Consider the following 18,562-nt stretch of genomic DNA (forward strand, 5'->3'; position numbering starts at 1 on the left):
ATAAAAAACTAAAACAATATGATGCACTCGTATTGAGACCTCCTGTGCGAAGCTTGCGAGGGTCGAATTGGTAAAAGTGTTATTCTGGAACGAAACGAAGTGTTCCTACTGTTTAGAGACAATTTGTCTCCACCCCTAATGAGCTAGCGATGACCAGTACTCAAAGATTTCTATTTTAGCCTATTTTAAGCATTTTTAAGCCACTTTTTAACATTTAATTTCTAAACTAAGCGAGTATTTATATCGCTTAAATTCGCTATATAAAGTTGCCACTAAAAATATTCTTCTAAAAAGTGTTTTCGTAGAAACAGCTTGTTTTTTCAGTTGAACCAAACTGGAAATTTCCTTCCATAAACCGTCTCTCTGAACCCATCAAGAGCTCTGTCATCACCCATGCCACACGCGAGATAGGCCGTGATTACGCTACAGTTGTTAGAGCCAGGAAGAATGATATCTTGCCTTTCTCCATCTCAAATATTTTGGCCTTTTTAGGAAAGAGCACTTTTAGCGAGTTCCACTTCTTGTATTCGCAGCCTTTTGAATGCAAGTTTCCGGCTAAAATATCGATCCCACTGAAATCAGACAAAATTTTTACTGATGCTTTTTGTAAAGTTCTGAATCAACATATGATGACACAAAAGGTACACGTTGGGTCACAAACCATTTCCGCTTATTCTTAGCTCCTATAATGCATTCATAGAATTCTTCCAAAATTAGAAATGATAATTTAACTGTGTCATTCGTGTGGCTCGCCTCGTCTCAGCGCAGATTGCTTTCACTTAAGCAGTATTCATATTTATTAATATCCATGAAAACGAAAAAAATACGGACATTTTAGACACTTCACGACATTCATAAAGTTTGTAATGTGCCCACCCGTTTACTCTATAAATCATAACTCGTTTGGTAGAATCTAGGTTTTTGGTTAGTAGTTAGATCTGTGTAACTGTTGTTGAGAAGACATATCACTGAACTACGAAATGATGGAGCACGTGACCTAATTTAATTTAAGCTAACACATTGCTAAAAGTAGCTCGTACTTGCTCAATATACCCCGATTGGCCGCATCAAGACCAGCCTGTCTACTGAATTCTATTTTTACCAGCCTCACCTTAACATACCTCGCCACTGTCCGTTAACCTTAGTGTTTTGAAGCAAAGAAGTTATGATAACACTCCAAGAAGTTAAAACAAAAAAAGAAAACGTTTGGACGTTTGTGGGCACAAGCGGAGCCGTCTGTTCCCCACAGTAATCGAGCGGGGCGTAAAGGGTTCCGCCTAAGGCGGGAGGAAAGGCACGTTTACCGCCGCCACGGTACTATGCCTCCTGTATTAGTTCGACCACCCAATAGGGACGGAAGCTGATACTCAAGTATCAACAATGTACACATTCCTCATTCACGCAGAGATACTCTCAGAATAGAAAGGCAACGGTGTTAACTGAGCTGTCACTGAAAAAGCAAAATAGTAAAATCTTTGCCAGCGCTTTACAACAGGCACAAAAAGGGAGCTTGATCTGGAAAAGGGAGCTTAACTCAAGTTTTAAACCTTTTTCCTTCGTTGGAATTTACGACACATTTGTTTTTAAAATGCTTTTGGAGTGTTCATGTAGTAGACTCGACCGCAATGATTGTTTTCACGTCAGTTTCCACCGGCCGATGTGATATTTATGTCTGGCATAGTCACAAAAAAAGAACACAGAAAGCGAAAATTTGGGCAAGCTACTTCAGTGTTTAAACAAAAAGGTCCTCGCTGTATTTTTCTGGCTTTCCTTTTGTGCTATCATCGACCTTTGTGTCTATCCGAAAACAAAAGAAATTTATTTTTCGATTCATCAGTATAACGAAGAGTTTGAGGTGATGTATATATCGGTGACTCAAGAAAAGTGTGGGTCGTTTGATGCCAGAATAAAATTGGAATTTCCAAGGTGATTTAGCCAAAGCGATCGAGGCCTTTAGAATATCAGCGCGAGATCGGCTCTCCCAAAACGAACCGTTGAGTTCCTCTGTCCTATGCATAAAGGTCGCAGAATGTAGATATTAAACTGTGCAAAGACCGGCAACAGTCGTTAACTATGCGGATGTGAATTGTACAGATGTTTGCATCACGTTGCATAATTTTTAGACCCCTAGCTAAAACTGCTGTAGAGAGAAAATGTGTACACTAACCCAGTAAAACTTGAATAAACCATTTAAAAACTTCTTTGCTTTCTTTTGCCGCGATGTTTCCATAAACAAGAAACATTGTTTGTATTTTTTTTTTACTCATAGTTACCGGTACCAGCGATCCGTTTGGGAATCCCAGCATTGTTTTGGCGGTAACTCCGCGAGGGTTTAGCATAGCATCCTAGCGCTCAAGAGCAGACGCCTTTTCCCAATTTTATTTCACCCGCCGCGAAAGAGCCCTTTCCTATGGCCTTTTAAAGGCAAATTTGTGTAAGCTAGCATAGTTTGATCTTTTCGGCGTCTTTAGCTCAAAAATTTACATTGCCGAAAATTTTACTGAAAGCAGCCTTGTTCATTGAATTTGCGAGCTGCTGCTGGACTTCCGAGAATGATACCTGACCTTTTTTTACGAACTTTTTAACGACGGATTTTCCTCCTAGTTTTTTTAGCTTCGCGAAAGTTTGAGGTAACTTTTCGTTAAAGAAAAACGCTAGTTTTTTTTCTCACAATTCAATCCGAAATTTTGAGGCGCGTAATTTCTTTCCGAACAGATTTTCCATCGAAACGAACCAGTGTGTGGCCCTCCCCTAGGCTCCCCCCCCCCCCCTTTTTGCGAAGTTAAATAAACAAATACAAATTTGCAAGGGTAGCTTTGCACCCAGTTGCGTAGGTTCCTCCCATAAAGGACCTCTGCATAGTGATAGTAAAACGAGAGTTTCAAAGTTGTCACAGAGTGGGTCACATATGTGACGACTTGGTGATATATCGATATCGCTAGGACATCGACTGTTCAATCGAATTCCAGGAAGCCCAACACACGCACAGGAAGCTGTCCTTAAATTCTGATTCACCAATTCATTAATTTAATTAATCTCAAGAAAGCACACGGTAGAACAATTCAAAGAGTATTGGCGCTGGTGCGATTGATTGATTGATTGATTGATTGATTGATTGATTGATTGATTGATTGATTGTCCAGAGGCTATCGTCTAATTCTGATTGTTAATAATAGTTCGAGTAGTTTATAGTCACGAAAATTTGCAGATTATACCGGCTCAAAACTGGGAGTCTTCACGCTGCGTTCTGGTCAATAAACAGCGGGTCTTCAAACTTGTCAGTTAGCGACTCCAATATCTAACATCCGGGGCTGTGAGTCTGTTTGAGTTTGCGCAGTTTACCTGTGCACAGGCGTGTTCTATTTTCTTCCAACAGAAAATCATTTCACGATCAGAGATAAATGAGTACAGAGTTAAATATAGACCGTACAGTACAGTTTATATATAGCCAGGCGTGGGAGATCCATGTTTATACTTGAAATAATTTGAGCCGGAAGAAAACTTAAATTGGCATAGCCAAGACTGAGATAATCTAATATATATAAAAAACTAAAACAATATGAAGTGGTACCGAGACCTCCTGTGCGAAGTTTACGAGGGTCGAATTGGTAAAAGTGTTATTCTGGGACGAAATGAAGTATCCCTGCTGTTTAGTGACAATTTGTATGCCCTAGAAATTTCCAACCCTGATGAGCTAGCGATGACTAGTCAAAGATTTCTATTTTAGCCTATTTTAAGCATTTTTCGCCACTTTTTAAAATTTAATTTCTAAATTAAGCAAGTATTTATATCGCCAAAATTCGCTATATAAAGTTGCTGCTAAAAATATTCTTTTAAAAGTGTTTTCGTGGAAACAGCTTGTTTTTTCAGTTAAACCAAACTGGAAATTTCCTCCCATAAAGCGTCTCTCTGAACCCATAAAGAGCTCTGTCATCACCCATGCCACATGCGAGATAGGCCGTGATTACGCTACAGTTGTTAGAGCCAGGAAGAATGATATCTTGCCTTTCTCTCTCTCAAATATTTTGGCCTTTTTAGGAAAGAGCACTTTTAGCGAGTTCCACTTCTTGTATTCGCGGCTAAAATATCGATCCCATTGAAATCAGACAAAATGTTTACTGATGCTATTTGTGGAGTTCTGAATCAGTACATGATCACACAAAAGGTACACGTTGGGTCACAAACCTTTTCCGCTTATTCTTAGCTCCTAGAATGCATTCATAGAATTCTTCCAAAATTAGGAATGATAATTTTAACTGCGTCATTCGTGTCGCTCGCTTCGTCTCAGCGCGGATTGCTTTTACTTAAGCAGTATTCATATTTATTAATATCCATGAAAACGAAAAAAATACGGACATTTTACACACTTCACAACATTCATAAAGTTTGTAATGTGCCCACCCGTTTACTCTATAAATCATTACTCGTTTGGTAGAATCTAGCTTTTTGGTTAGTAGTTGGATCTGAGTAACTGATTGTGGAGAAGACATATCACTGAAAACTACGAAATGATGGAGCACGTGACCTAATTTAATTTTAAGCTAACACATTGCTAAAAGTAGCTCGTACTTGCTCAATATACCCTGATTGGCCGCATCAAGACCAGCCTGTCTACTGAATTCTATTTTTAACAGCCTCACCTTAACATACCTCGCCACTGTCTGTTAACCTTAGTGTTTTGAAGCAAAAAACTTATGATAACACTCTCAGAAATTAAGACAAAAAGAGCCGATGTTTGGACGTTTGTGGCCACAAGCGGAGCCGTCCTCTCCCCACAGTAATCGAGCGGGGCGTAAAGGGTTCCGCCTTAGGTGGGAGGAAAGGCACGTTTACCGCCGCTACGGTACCGATGACGACCACCCAATAGGGATGGAAGCTGTTGTGATAAGGACATCTGATAAGAGAGCCATAACGCTATGTCACGGAAATGTTACTCAAGTATGAACAATGTATACATTCCTCATTCACGCAGAGATACTCTTAGAATAGAAAGGCAACGATGTTAACTGAGCTCTCAAAAAAGCAAAATAGTAAAATCTTTGCCAGTGATTTGCAACAGGCACAAAAAGGGAGCTTAACTCAAGTTTTGATTCTTTTTCCTTCGTTGGAATTTACACCACTCTTTTTTTTTAAATACTTTTGGAGTGCTCATGTAGTAGACTCGACTGCAATGATTGTTTTCACGTTAGTTTCCACCGACCGATGTGATATTTATGTCTGGCATAGTCGCAAAAAAAGAACACAGAAAGTGAAAATTTGGGCAAGCTACTTCAGTGTTTAAACAAAAAGGTCTCCGATGCATTTTCCTGGCTTTCCTTTTTTATTATCATCGACCTTTGTGTCTACCCGAAAGCAAAAGAAATTTATTTTTCGATTGATCAGTATAACAAAGAGTTTGAGATGATGTATATATCGGTGACTCAAGAAAACTGTAGGTTCTTTAATGGCAAAATAAAATTGGAATTTTCAAGGTTATTTAGCCAATGTGATCAAGGATTTCCGAATTTTAGCGCGAGATCCGCTATCCCGAAATGAACCGTTGAGTTTCCCTGTCCTATGCATAAAAAACAGAATGTAGATTTTAAGATATTAAAATGTGCAAAGACCGGCACTGATCGTTAACTATGTGCATGTGAGTTGTACAGCTGTTTTCATCACTTTGCATAATTTTTAGACCCCTAGCTAGAAACTGCCTCAGAGCAATATAAAGCACATTTATTTTGTTTTCAGTTTATCTGCAAACCGATCGATGTGGTAAGATAATTTTCTGAAATAACCAGAAGTAGACTGATTTTTTTTCCTGATTTATCACGATTTAAATCTACCGTCGATATAACGGCCAGAAATGGAATATAGATAACGATGTCGATAGTTGATTTTTAGTTTCTTTCGCCGACGGAGTTTTCCGTTAACTCATCAAGATATATAAGCCAGTTATTGTTGTGGGAAAGCGGCCAGAATTTTCGCTTGCATTGGCTTCATGCAAATTTTCCCGAGAAAGACATCATTCATGAATCGGTCGTTAATATATCTCGCTTTGTTTTGTTGAAATGAAATCACCGAGATGTTATCATATCTAACTAATCTGAGTGAGTACAACAAAACGGACGAAAACGCGTAAGGCTCGCAACTGCTTAAAATAGACTGAAAATACAGCGATCAAAGAAGTTAAAAAATAAATTACCGATTCAAATATTGGTGAAGATCTTGTCAGAGCAGCTGATTGTTACTTCAGCCATCTGACTTGTCACAAGATTAGCAGCACTCAATTGTCACTATTATTGACATGCCCGAAAATGAAAAATATCAAATGTATTTTTACCGCCAGCATATATATTTAGCCTTTGAAAACTTGAGCTAATTTTTTTGTACCAAGATTGTTTTGTAATCTTGTTTTCTACGCTCTCATTGATAGTATAAAGTAAAATAAAGTGCTACATTTGGCGAAATCGCACTTACAGCGTCGCCAGGCAACGAAAGCCTTCTTTTGTTTCGGGGCTTTGGTGGTGGCTAAAAATAGAACTGTTGTGTTATATTATTTCTTTTTCGGGTCTTGCTGAATAAATAATGAAACAAGCGTGGCTTGACTGCTTTGTGAAATGAATGAATAAATAAATTAGGTATTATTCTTCCCTGTGTTTTGCAACAAGCCACAAACCTTTAATTGGGTTACATGGTGAAGGTTTTGCGGTTTACAACCAATGGAAGAAAAAGTTTCGAATTTAGTTTTGAGGCGGAGCTTTAGTTCTATTTTTACCCTGACCTTTTCAAGACAAGCAAACAATACTGAAAGTCGCGTCTAGCTTATTTAAATAGCTAAATTTAGCCAAGCGACCTTGAGTGGGCAGCCGTTTCCTATAAAGACCATTTTTACTGTTCTTCAGATAAACAAGGAATTGCTAAGGTAGAGGAACAAGCGACAACAGAGGAGTGTATGAAAACAACACAAGTTATCACCTGTACAAAAATATCCCGTTCACAAGACTTAACAAGACTTAACAGGCTAAATATTTTATATCTGCCCGAACAAGTTTCACTCGTAAATAACACGGATCTTCGCTCGCTAGTGCGCGGGAAATGGTTTGCAACAGTCATTCGGAAATGAATGAATCGCCTTCTCTCCAGTGTGGTCGGCCAAGAAGCAACTCAGAGCCTATACCGCGACAAGTGAGAAGGAACTCTATCGTTTTAACTCCCGCCGTTTTGAATGAATATGCAAGAGGCGAAGAAGATGCAGCGATGTTTAAAAGGCAATATGAACGAGCTTACTTCAATGTGTACGGTTCGCCAACTCCTTTAAACAACGTTGCTGCAACGGACGTGACAATTCCAGGGACAGACCAAACGGTTTATTCCCGATACTTCTCTGATCCTCGACTCAATGCTTTGGGCTTCTTCGACTTCCGCAGAAGGTCTGCTAGCCGTTGTAGTTCGAATTCGTGAACTATTTGCCACGTTTTCACTATGTTAGCAGCTGGGAACATACCGCCCAACATTCAAAGAAAGTTGCATCGAAAGTTCGGCCAAATTTTAATTCCCAAGGAAAACAGATGACAGAAAGGCTGTTACTCAGTTGACTAACGAGAGGAAATGCTTCATTTCACATGCGGTTCCATTTAGAAAGTTGTAGAAAATGAAGCGCAGTACCTACTAGATGGCGTTGTAAACACTCAGAAAACATCACAAACATCCTTCCGACATCACGCGCGCTCATCATTATAAACTGTGAACAAAAATCTTGCTTTATTTTTTAGTCTGTGAGATTCAGCAAAAATGAAAACCGTCATTAGCTTGTAAACTAAGATGATATAAATTTTGAAATTTCTTTTGTCTTGGGAGATTCTAGTTTACAAGGTTGGCACAGTTTTTGCTCTCGCCAGTCCTTGATAATTTAAGACCATATGTTTTTCTTTTTTAATTTTGTCTGCTTTGCCAAGATATAATTGACGATTGTGTCATCGGTCACCAAATGTAAATAGCATACGTTGATGTACAGATCTTTTCTTAACTCTGAAGGAAATTATGGAATAAAGTATTTAAGACCAATAATTAGCAGCCTTTTCTTTTTTCAATTTTTTTAACTCAACAATTCTCCAGTTACAGAGCTTCCCTTTCGCTTTCAATCCGCGGTCTTATTTTTACCGAAAAAATAACATGTTCACAGGGGCGGATTGTCAATGTTTCAACTTTCACAAGTTCAAACATTTTTCAAGAGCAGATAATTTCCCATAGCAACAAATCCATCTTTAATTTTGGATAATGTAAAGAAATTGCCTGACACCGTGTTGAAAGCTATTCGAGCAATCAAACATATCCCCCGATGTTTATGTATAAAAATATAGGCATTGTCGATGCTCTGTATAGACCGAAAACCAATCGATCTCTATTTTCCCTTCTGCTTGGATGGCTTGTTTTTCTAGCATTTTCTGCATACAAAACCGCTTTCAAGAGAGCGATAAAATTAAACACGAAGTTAACGATGTTTAATGGCTTCCTGCGCCCCAAGGCCTTACCCAAAGTTGGACAAATTCCCGTTTTTAGAAAATGAAAATATGATGCTTTGTTTTCAAAGAAGAATGAATAACAAGCTGATCAAACTTAAGTTACTTATTACTGAGGTTATGAAAATATTTTAGGGTTAAAGACATTTGTAGTTCAACTGAAAATAACCTAACTCGTCTATTTTAGTGTACGTGCCGTTTAACTCTTTCGATATTCTTACAAGTGCGGTTTGGCAAAGTGATTACAATCTCTCTATACGCTTTTTCTTCAAATAGGAAACATTCCTTAAAGTTGGATTTTATCGCCTCATACGCGTATTTTTGAACAAACACCAAAAGAAAATCACATGTAGAGTTTGATGAGGACCTTTAGAGTCGATTAGAGGTCCTACAAGACTTCTAGCTACGTAGAGAATTTGCCGTAGAGCACTGTAGAGGAAGCGTTGAAAACACGTGGCGAATTAATCAGATTGACAGAAACTTTCTTCAGAAAACATCTGATTAAAAATATTAATTACCCGACACACACGACCAAAACTTTTAATGTATTAAAGCTCCCATGTAATTACTTTTCTTCGGTTCTTTTTGTCGCTGATCAATGAAGCGTTCGGTTTAATCGAAAGGTCCCGAATTAGGTTATAACGTTCTTTATCTGGAATCTTATTTTAATATCCGGTCTCGCTGAAATGGAATCAAAACTCTGACATCAACTGACCGTAAATAAAATTCTCGCTTTTTCAATCATCAACATAAATTCAATTTACATTTTAAATAAATTTTTAATGAGGACAAATTGCTTTGGTGTGCCCAGGTAAGCGTGGTCACTGATAGCTATCGCTCTTCTTGTTGCCTGTAACTACACCGTTCGATGTATATTCCGTTGAATATATTCTGAATCATACCAAGCAAATCTTGGCTGCCCTGACCGGCTCAATCTGTGAGGTATAGCTTGACTACGTGATGAAAGCGAGCAGTCACCCAAGACGAAAGAATGTAAATATTTATTTATTTCTTTGGTACGCATTTAATTGCCTCTCCGCTTTCCTCGCCAAGGTGGTCACATCATGAGCGTTGTGTTTACCCGTTTCACACTTTGACGGCTCCTAAACATAGCTGATTTAATGAATCCAAAAATAGTTCTTAAAGACTCCAGAAAAAGATAATACTCCGATGTGTGATGACCATTGATCAGAAAGTGTTAACCCTTCGACGTGCTGCTGACGGCACTTGACGTGTTTCATCTTTCACTCCAAGTTACTTTTTTCCCAAACTGAAGATCAAGAACCCACGTCAATTTTACTTTGCGAAATGAGTTGAAAAACAGGCGTTTGGAAGTTCTGCTCTGTGGCTTTGATAACAATGGTCATATTTAAGAGGGGTCAAGAGTTTTATTCCGCCACAAAAGGTATATCGGAAAGTCAGAGAAATCGCACAGCATAAACAATATCAAAGAAAAGCACTGCGCCATAGTTTTCACTAAAAAGTCGCACACAAGAGTCGGATAATGTCATCCGCAGATTCCGAGTTGAGCAGCTAGCATAATAGAAGCAATCATTACAGGATAAAGGTTAATCCCAGTAGTTGTCTAAAGTGTCTGTATGCCGGCAGACAAATGAATACATTACAGTACAAACTAATGCCGCATTGAACACCCACACACGTGAAAACTGACAAAACAATAGCAATACTCAGGAAAAAAGGCATAGTTCTCTTTGTGACTTTTTTGAGATATTGTCTGTCGATATGGTAATTAACTTCTTTACAGAAAAGGAGATTCCAGTTGTCGTCATGGTACGCCGGTTTAAGGTCAAAACTACCATGTAGTCGAGCAGGACCCACCAACTTGAAACCACAAAGTAGATAGTGGTCTCTCCCTGCACCTCCTTCATCAACCTCAAAAGATGGCATTAGCAAAAAAAGACAATAGATTCAAACCTCATTTTCCTTGTCTATCTGAACAGTTTCTCTCTTGCTAGCTAAATATATATCTGTAAAAACTCAGATTTTTAAGCTTGTAATTTTGTCAGTAATGTTCATGAGATGGGTGGTGTCTTCAATAACCCTCCTACCCCAGGCAAGGTGGGTCCTTTTTGAACAAACTTGTTATGGCCAGTTCCCTAAGATCACGGTTTTTATCAGGTCTAGTGCCACAGAAAGGTACTGCTCAGAAGGTTACATTTGGGTGAAGGTCGCGTTACGCTTTAGGATTTCATCCTCAGACTCAAAACATAGAACTACCTTGTCAGCCTTGTACATAAACTGAACAACTCATCACAGGAAAGTACTGCTCAGTAGCTTTCATTTGAATGGTCAGACTTCAGGATTTCATCCACAGACTCAAAACTTAGAACCGCCTTGTACAGCATAATAAACAGCACCACAGGAAAGTACTGCTTAGTAGCTTTCACTTGAATGGTTACACTTTAGGATTTCATCCACAGACTCAAAAGTTAGAACCGCCTTGTACAGCATAATAAACAACACCACAGGAAAGTACTGCTCAGCTAGGAGCTTTCCTTTGAATGGTCACATTTCATTCACAAAGTAAAACCATAATTTGCAATTGCAACGACTCACGAGACAGAAGGCGTTGCCTTAAGAATCTGCCTGCGCACCGTAAAAGGAAATCTTTTACCTCTATGAAGTTAAAAGAAAGCTTCTGGCTAAGGAGGATCATTTATTCATATCTCTGGCGGTTCAAACGTATCGTTTTGAAAATGTGGGCACTTGTTTGGATTGTTTGGGTGATAAATATATGTTTGGAAACTGAATTAACTCCAATGCTTTAGTCATTGTAATCGCGTCCTCGGCCAACCTTCTTACTCTTTGCTTCGGGTATCAGCAGTGTAACAGCTCTCTCGTAAGCTTGTAACTGTTTTAATTGTGTAGCATCTGCTGTTGTTTTTATGGTTGGGGGTATTATTCTGTTGTTTGTTCTATTCTTTTCTCGGAAGGGTTGCAAGCCAGTCACGTGAGACCTTATGAGAGTTGCCCTTGTAATTACCCTTTTAATTACCCCGTTTAACTTTAATTATATATATCGCCCTTTGTGTCATATACAAATGTGTTACAGCTGTGACAAATTGCATCCCTGCATGCACGCGCACGCTGAACTTTGCTCACGGTCTGCTCTCGTGAGGACAAATTGACCAACTCTGTCAATAATATTTCACCTACCGTATTCGTAAAATTTAAGTTTAATTAAATTTTGTAAAGGTCTGGGATAGAAAAGTGCCGTCGCAAAAGATTTGTTGACAAAGGGGCCTAAAATGCACGTGCCATATCACGCCCAGGGGTGGGGGGACTCCCAAAAAAATTGGGTAGGGGTTTACGGCCTGCTTCCCAAAACCCTTACCCTATTTATGACCAAAATCTGCGATTTTCCCTACCCTATTTATGACCTGACCAAAAATTCTTCAGTTTATAGTGTCTGGTCAACTTCAGTTCAAAAATCCCTGGAGCCCAGCGCGCGACCGGAGCGCGTGACAAGCTGTTGCGGCACGTACAGTTGCCGTAAACATCATGATGACGAAGTAGCTTCTTCTTCTAAAAAAAAAAAAAATAACGAATTCAAGACAAGATTGCAAAAATTGATACCCTATTTATGACCAAAACGGGCTGAAAAACCATACCCTTTGGGGCCGCACATACCAAAAAAGCCCATATAAGAGAGTGCCCCCCAGATATCTCGCAGTACCAAGCAACTGGGAGAAAAAAGCATGTTAATAAGAACTAACCCTGAAACGTGAAGTTCAAATCAATACAATAAATCACTTTCATGGAAGGGCAGAAGAGTCAAGCTTGTGAGGCTTGCGTCCACGCGCGTGCAAAGCAAAGGTTGAAAATTCAGGCGAAAATAGTAACGCGACTGCCGCCTGGCCATTTGCCGGTTGCCAAATAGATTGGAGGGCGGCCAATTTTACCAGATGCATGTTTAAAACATCTGGGTACGAGATAAAACATCCTTGTATTGTACCCCAACAGATCGAAGACCGCCATTGTTAGTATAGACTGAGTATGGAATTGGTTTGAAGTTTAATAAGAAGGCTCGTGCAATAATACAATGCAAAATACAGATAGGTGATTTTTAGAAAATGTGTGTCAGTTTCATTAATCTTGTACGGGTACAGTCCGCTAGAGTCGAGTCCAGTCGAGTTTTTCGACTTAATGCGTCCAATCGGGTTCCCCTCACAAAACAAACAAACAACGACAACAACAACAACAACAACAACAACAACAAACGCATAACACCAAACACCTACTTTTTTATATACATATCTATAAAAAAATGATATGGAAAAACTAACTACTTTATTTTAACATTCATAAAACCATTAGATTTGACTTTCTGAAGCGCACATCCATTCTAACCCAAAGAGCGTCTACGTAGACCCGCTTAGAGGTTTGGAGAGTTTTCTTTAATTCACCGCGTTCTATTAAACGTATTAAAACGAAATTTGGCACGTCCATTGAAAAAAATTCTGAGTCTAACGTTCGCTTAAAGCTCCATAAGACTGAAAGGACTGAATTAAAAACTTAACCAATTTCTCCAAGGGGCTTGATTCGAATTCTGCTTCTTCCCGAAAAGTGCTCTATTATTATTATGCCGCGAAGGTATTTATAAGGGAAATTTCCGACAAAAATATTCGATGACCCAAAATTCACCAAAGGTGTGCCAAATTTCAATTTCGTCTTCGCCGAGTGCAACTTTTGTTCGTTTTGCTGTACCGAGTCGAAAATATATCCGCTTCATGCTTACTGGACACATTCTCGACCCCAGAGCTCTGACGTCAGGTCAAAGCCGAGCGGCTCTGGGGTCGAGAATGTCCTGGACGGTGCCTACTTTTGTTACTGCGCATATAATCTGCGCATCTTGAGATACTCGGGTTCACTCATTGCCTGATTTCATACCGTGGGGGTTTGGATACGAGTCTGTGTATTATGGGTTATGGGACTCAACACCCACATAGCCAGAAAGAGCACACCGAACTTTACAACATTCTCAAGTTTGGTGTTAATCAAGCTAATATTAGGAAAGATACAGCCATTCAAAAACTCCAAATTTTACTAAGAAATGTATGGAACGCCGGACGTGATCCCATAATGCACCGACTTGTACCTAAACCCCCACGGAATGAAATCAGGCAATTATCGACCCTAGAGCCACTCGGCTTTGACTACGTCATGTCATACGCAAATGGCAAGAGCTGTGTATTCGAGAATGCTCGGGTTTCCTACTAGTGATGCCTACTAATACAGGGTTTAAAACTATGTAGAGAAAGCAGAACTTAGCAAGTACTCTTGGTATCCAAAAAGAAAATTTGGGGAAACCACGCATTTTTCAGAGATAACAAAGCTTCAATTAAGAGAAAAACGCCATACATTTCTTTGTATGTTACTGCTTTTTAGTATAATTGTTGCTTAATTATCCCTTAATAATGCGTGGTTACCCCCAAGTTTCTTTATGGATTTAAATAGTCCTCGCCAAGATCTACTTTTCCCGCATAGTCATAAACTGCAAAAATACCTCTGTATTCACTGCGCATTATGTCCATTCCATGCTACAACTGCCTAAGCAGACCTTAGCTAACATCGCACGCGGCGACAAAGAAATCCAGTAAGAGTCTTTTGGCGGATAGTCCAAGATGGCGCAGTAAAAGAGCCGAAGGCGAAGATTCTCCTGGTTTGTGTCACAGGTTTCTCACCGGTGCTCCCAAACTTTAAATAAATAAATAAATAAATAAATAAATAAATAAATAAATAAATAAATAAATAAATAAGCAAAGAGTCGGAGAGATCTGGGTACGAGATTGGCTGCTGGCTAATGACACAAGAATAGGATGCGAGCTCCTCTGAATACAGCTGTTTCGACATAGGTTGTCCAAAAACAGCATAAAAGAGTACGCGACAATGCCAAAAGGTAGTCCGGAAAATACCAAATAAATTTCAATAAAAGATCAGAATCCATATTGCCCACCATCTCAAGTGTCCTGTACGGTCGATGCATTATGGATTCTGAGCTTTTACTGAAATTTATTGGGTGTTTCCCAGACTACCTTTCGGTATTGTCGCGTACGCGTTGTCGGCTGTTTTTTTTTTTTTTTTGGACCTTTGTCGAAACAACTCTATTCGTGTTAATATGTAACATGAAACATACAGCAAAGAAAATTTTATTCGGAAGCCCGGCAATTAACGCTAATCCAAGGCTTTCAGCTCGCTCGTTTAATGACTCAACTAATGGTAGAGAAAAGTCTACATTTTGCAAAAATCTTTATTGATTAGTAATTAAACTTGAAACAAAGTTCTCCTTACCCAGGAATAGCTTAATCGGGCTTTGAAGAACTGGGCCCAGGGCTTTTCAAAGCGGACTTACATTCCGATTTGTCGCTTCGGTGGTACCGTGTAGCACGAAAATTTTGCGGATTGGCGATTTTTTGTGGTTTGCGAGAACAAATTTTTGCGTTTCGAGATGACTGAAATTTCTACTAGGGACTAATTTTGCGATGCTCTGGTTCAAGTAGCAGAATATTTAATTGGAAGAAACCTTAATATTTTTCACTTTTATTGTACGATGTGTTGAGTCACAGTTCACTCTACTTACAGATTCGAGACATATCACTGTAATACCTTACTGCGCAAAGGGACTGAACAACAAAACAAAACAAAACAAAAAGTCTACCCCTACCATGGACAACAAAACACTGTTTCATTAATACGGTTTAATAAAACAGACAACTGTATGTATCTAAGCTCTAGTTGCTTTTTCCAATGGAAAATCATGTTAATGTTCTTGAGTTGATTTTCGCGGCGCTTCATTTTGCCGTTTTTTTTTTCTGCGGGAACCAATTTTTGCGGACCCGACCGAAGTCAATCCGCAAACTCCGCAAAAAATTAGAACCCACAAAATTTTCATGCTTCACGGTATTCTGCACAATGACCAAACCCCAGAGACCCTTGGGAATGAGTTTGCTAATTTTCCTTTCATGCACATCAAGCTGCGCGCTCCCTGCCGTGGAAAATAGTGCACGAAGACGAGGCAGGTAAAAGACATTTCATTGGTTAGTAAGCTTTGAGGTCGCTAGGTCGCGTTAAGGCAATTTCTTCTCAATTTTCGAGTCGATAAAGGTTAATTGACCGCTGATAAGGATTACCAGGGCCTTGGTTTTAAAATAGCCATTAACAAATAGCTTAATTTGCTATTGTGAACCATGACATTTACAGCATGGCATTTACAGGACGGCCAGCATGAAACGTCAGAAATTACCCTCAAGTTTTTTGATGCATTCAAAACATGTATTATTTTTCTCTTAGCACAACAAGCAAAGAGGCATTTTGTTTTGTTGTAAATATATGAGCCCTTAAGGCATTCATATGGCGACAAAGGGCTTGTATAATGGTTCGAATTTTGTATGCATTGATTAGAGAAAATTGTTTGTAGGCCGACAAGTAAATTAAAGTCGCCCGGGCAAAGCTTAGTTGTTATGTATTCAAGACACATCGGGTTTTTTCCCTGTCGAGAGTTCTTGACTCCGCACTCGACAGGACATCATTTCAGCTTTGTCGCATCAATGAATAGCTTACCAAATAAACTCAAATGCTTCCGAGGATTTCATCTTTCTATGTACCGAGACGAAAATGGAAACAGCACGTCAAGTTTAATATTTTTATTTACTACGCAAACGGTGAAACTTTCCTGTTTAAATATTCGTTCAATTACGAGGTTACTAAAGTGAATTTTCTGCCCCTAAATTATTTTGTGTATTCTTCCAAGCCGTTTAACTTTAACGTCTCAATTTCCAAGAGAAAAGAGCTTGGTAAAGCTCTCAATTCATTTTCGCCTTCGGCCAGTAAAAGGACTTGTTAATTGTTTCTATTAAATGACACGTCTTATTTTGCAAGTAATTTATTTTGGAGCAGGTGCGTACTCCAAAAAAAATCTTCTTGCATAAACTCAGCTGAATTTGCATAATTGTCATCTCTGCACGGAGCCAACCACGAAAAAACACAACGTTTCGCACAATTTCAAATTGAACCGCAGAAGAATTGACTTCACCGTTAGCAAAAGCAAAATGGCGTACCAAAGAACCGAGTACGCTGACAAAACAATGTTTATGAACTCGATGGCAGATAGAAAACTCAAGATTCAACTGGACTCCATAGACTTTCACAGAGGCACCATTGGTAAGGAAATAGACCGCGAGAAAAAAAAGCTTCAAAAAGAGCTCGCCGGGGTCGAAACTAACATGAAAAGTCGGTTGTCTTTGCCTGACCCAACATCACCGACCGATGGCGCGAGGAAACTAAGTCCTCGATTGCCACGGAGATACAGCACGCCGCAAGTGTTACTGTCGGCCACTGAAACGTCTTCCCGTAATCTATCCGACGTCGATAAACGTTCTCCCGCCACGAACAGACGAAGGGTATCTTCTGAAGGAAATACGGACGTCTCTTGTTTAAAGGACCGTGCGCTAATAAGCCCAACTCGTCCATTAAGTCCTTCTTCCCAGTTCCTGCTACCGCCGCTTAGCCAGCCCCGGAGGCAATCTTTGCCTCCCATAAACACGGGAGGATCGCTTGTTGGTGCGGAGGGTTTGAACGCTCGCAAAGGAAGCTGCTCCGGGAGTAAAGCCCCACGAGGGAGCCTGTCTCCCAGCGCGTTAAGCCCACGAGGGTCACCCAGAAAAGGTAGCCTTGTCAACGAGGGCGAGCTCGAAGAAGTGGCGAGCAAAGTGGAAAGGTTTTTACAACGAATGGACTTAAGTAAACAGGACGAAACTTCCACTATAGACGCCAAGGAAAGTGAGGCGGACGAGTTAATTTATCAAGAAGAGGAGTTTACTCAAGATTCACTGACTGACACAACTCTCAAAGAAGCAGCAACTTTTCAGCCGTCGAATTTTGAATGACCGATTTCTTTATTTTCGAGCTCATTGACACGGAAAAACAAAAGGATAAAAAAGAGAAAAAAATGACAGCTGTAGAATACGAAAGGAGAGATGATAAATATATTCCGTCTGTCCTAAATATAATAAACGTAGTTATCAGGGGGGTTTGCATAGTGGCAGGGAGGCGAAAAAAATTAATGTTAATCAGCGTAAAAAACAAAAAAGAAATGTGAGCTCAACGAAGATGGAAAGAAATCACGATGCTAAAGATTAATGGACGACTCAAATTTGTCATTAATCGAAAGTTTTTCAAGGATGTACGCTACACAGTGATTATTGGAATAAGGAAGTAACTGTATGAAGAATACAGTGGCATCTGCACGACAACGAATTTGCATCTTGAATTAAGTTTCCGTGAATTTCACACCGACGCTAAAATGAGTGAAGATTGTTTTTATGCCTCATTTAAGAATAGCAAGGTTTTAATTACCTCGGCGAGCTCCAAATAAATAATAGATTTTAAAACAAGGAAGATTATTGTCAAGTAAGTAAAATTCTTAAACCAGTCGCGTGTATTTAATAATAAAAAGCTACTTGAAAACGAAGACATAAAATCTTTTTGCTGATAAGAGAAAGATTACAGGATATTAAAAAAAAGATGCTAAACTGAAGGCAAAAAAAGACATGTCAAAATCAAAATCCAATAAAGAATCAAATACAACGCGCCGCATATTATTAAAATCGGGTCGGTAAATTTCACAAAAAGTTCTACTTTTCACCGCGTAACCAATAATAGTTAGCTAAAATTCAAAACATCTTTCCATTAACACCCCCCTCGCTAGGCTCTTTAGCCCTTCATTGAATGTTAAGCAGTTTAATTTTCAGCTGCCAAGTCAACTGAAGACCGAAAGGAAGTAGACTGCAAAACAGCCCGTGTTTTTTTTTTTTTTGCGTTGCATGTCACCTTTGAAGGGAAAGTGTGCTGCGAGGTTTTGGAGCGAGCGAGGAATGATAATAATAATAATGCTTTACTTCTACAGCGCTATTTTCCTGTAGCCCAGTGGCGCTTAACAATTATCAAAGAAACTTGAGTGGTTGTGAAATGAATTTCATAAGACTAGCGAGAGACGCCAAAAACAGCCCCACGCGCCCTCGCACGAGAGGATCCAAGCTCTA

General features: G+C 39.4%; 1 protein-coding gene across 1 annotated transcript; it reads left to right on the forward strand.

Annotated features, from left to right (window-relative positions):
- The first annotated feature begins 16,423 nt into the window (after positions 1–16,423).
- Positions 16,424–17,545, forward strand: LOC146466581 (uncharacterized). The gene has a single exon (XM_085127335.1). It carries the CDS (start codon positions 16,571–16,573, stop codon positions 17,405–17,407), a length of 837 nt encoding a protein of 278 aa, XP_084983461.1. The 5' UTR covers positions 16,424–16,570; the 3' UTR covers positions 17,408–17,545.
- The last annotated feature ends 1,017 nt before the right edge of the window (positions 17,546–18,562 follow it).

This window comes from Pavona decussata, unplaced genomic scaffold, assembly GCF_977016875.1.
Source record: "Pavona decussata unplaced genomic scaffold, jaPavDecu1.1 SCAFFOLD_143, whole genome shotgun sequence".
NCBI lineage: Eukaryota > Metazoa > Cnidaria > Anthozoa > Scleractinia > Agariciidae > Pavona > Pavona decussata.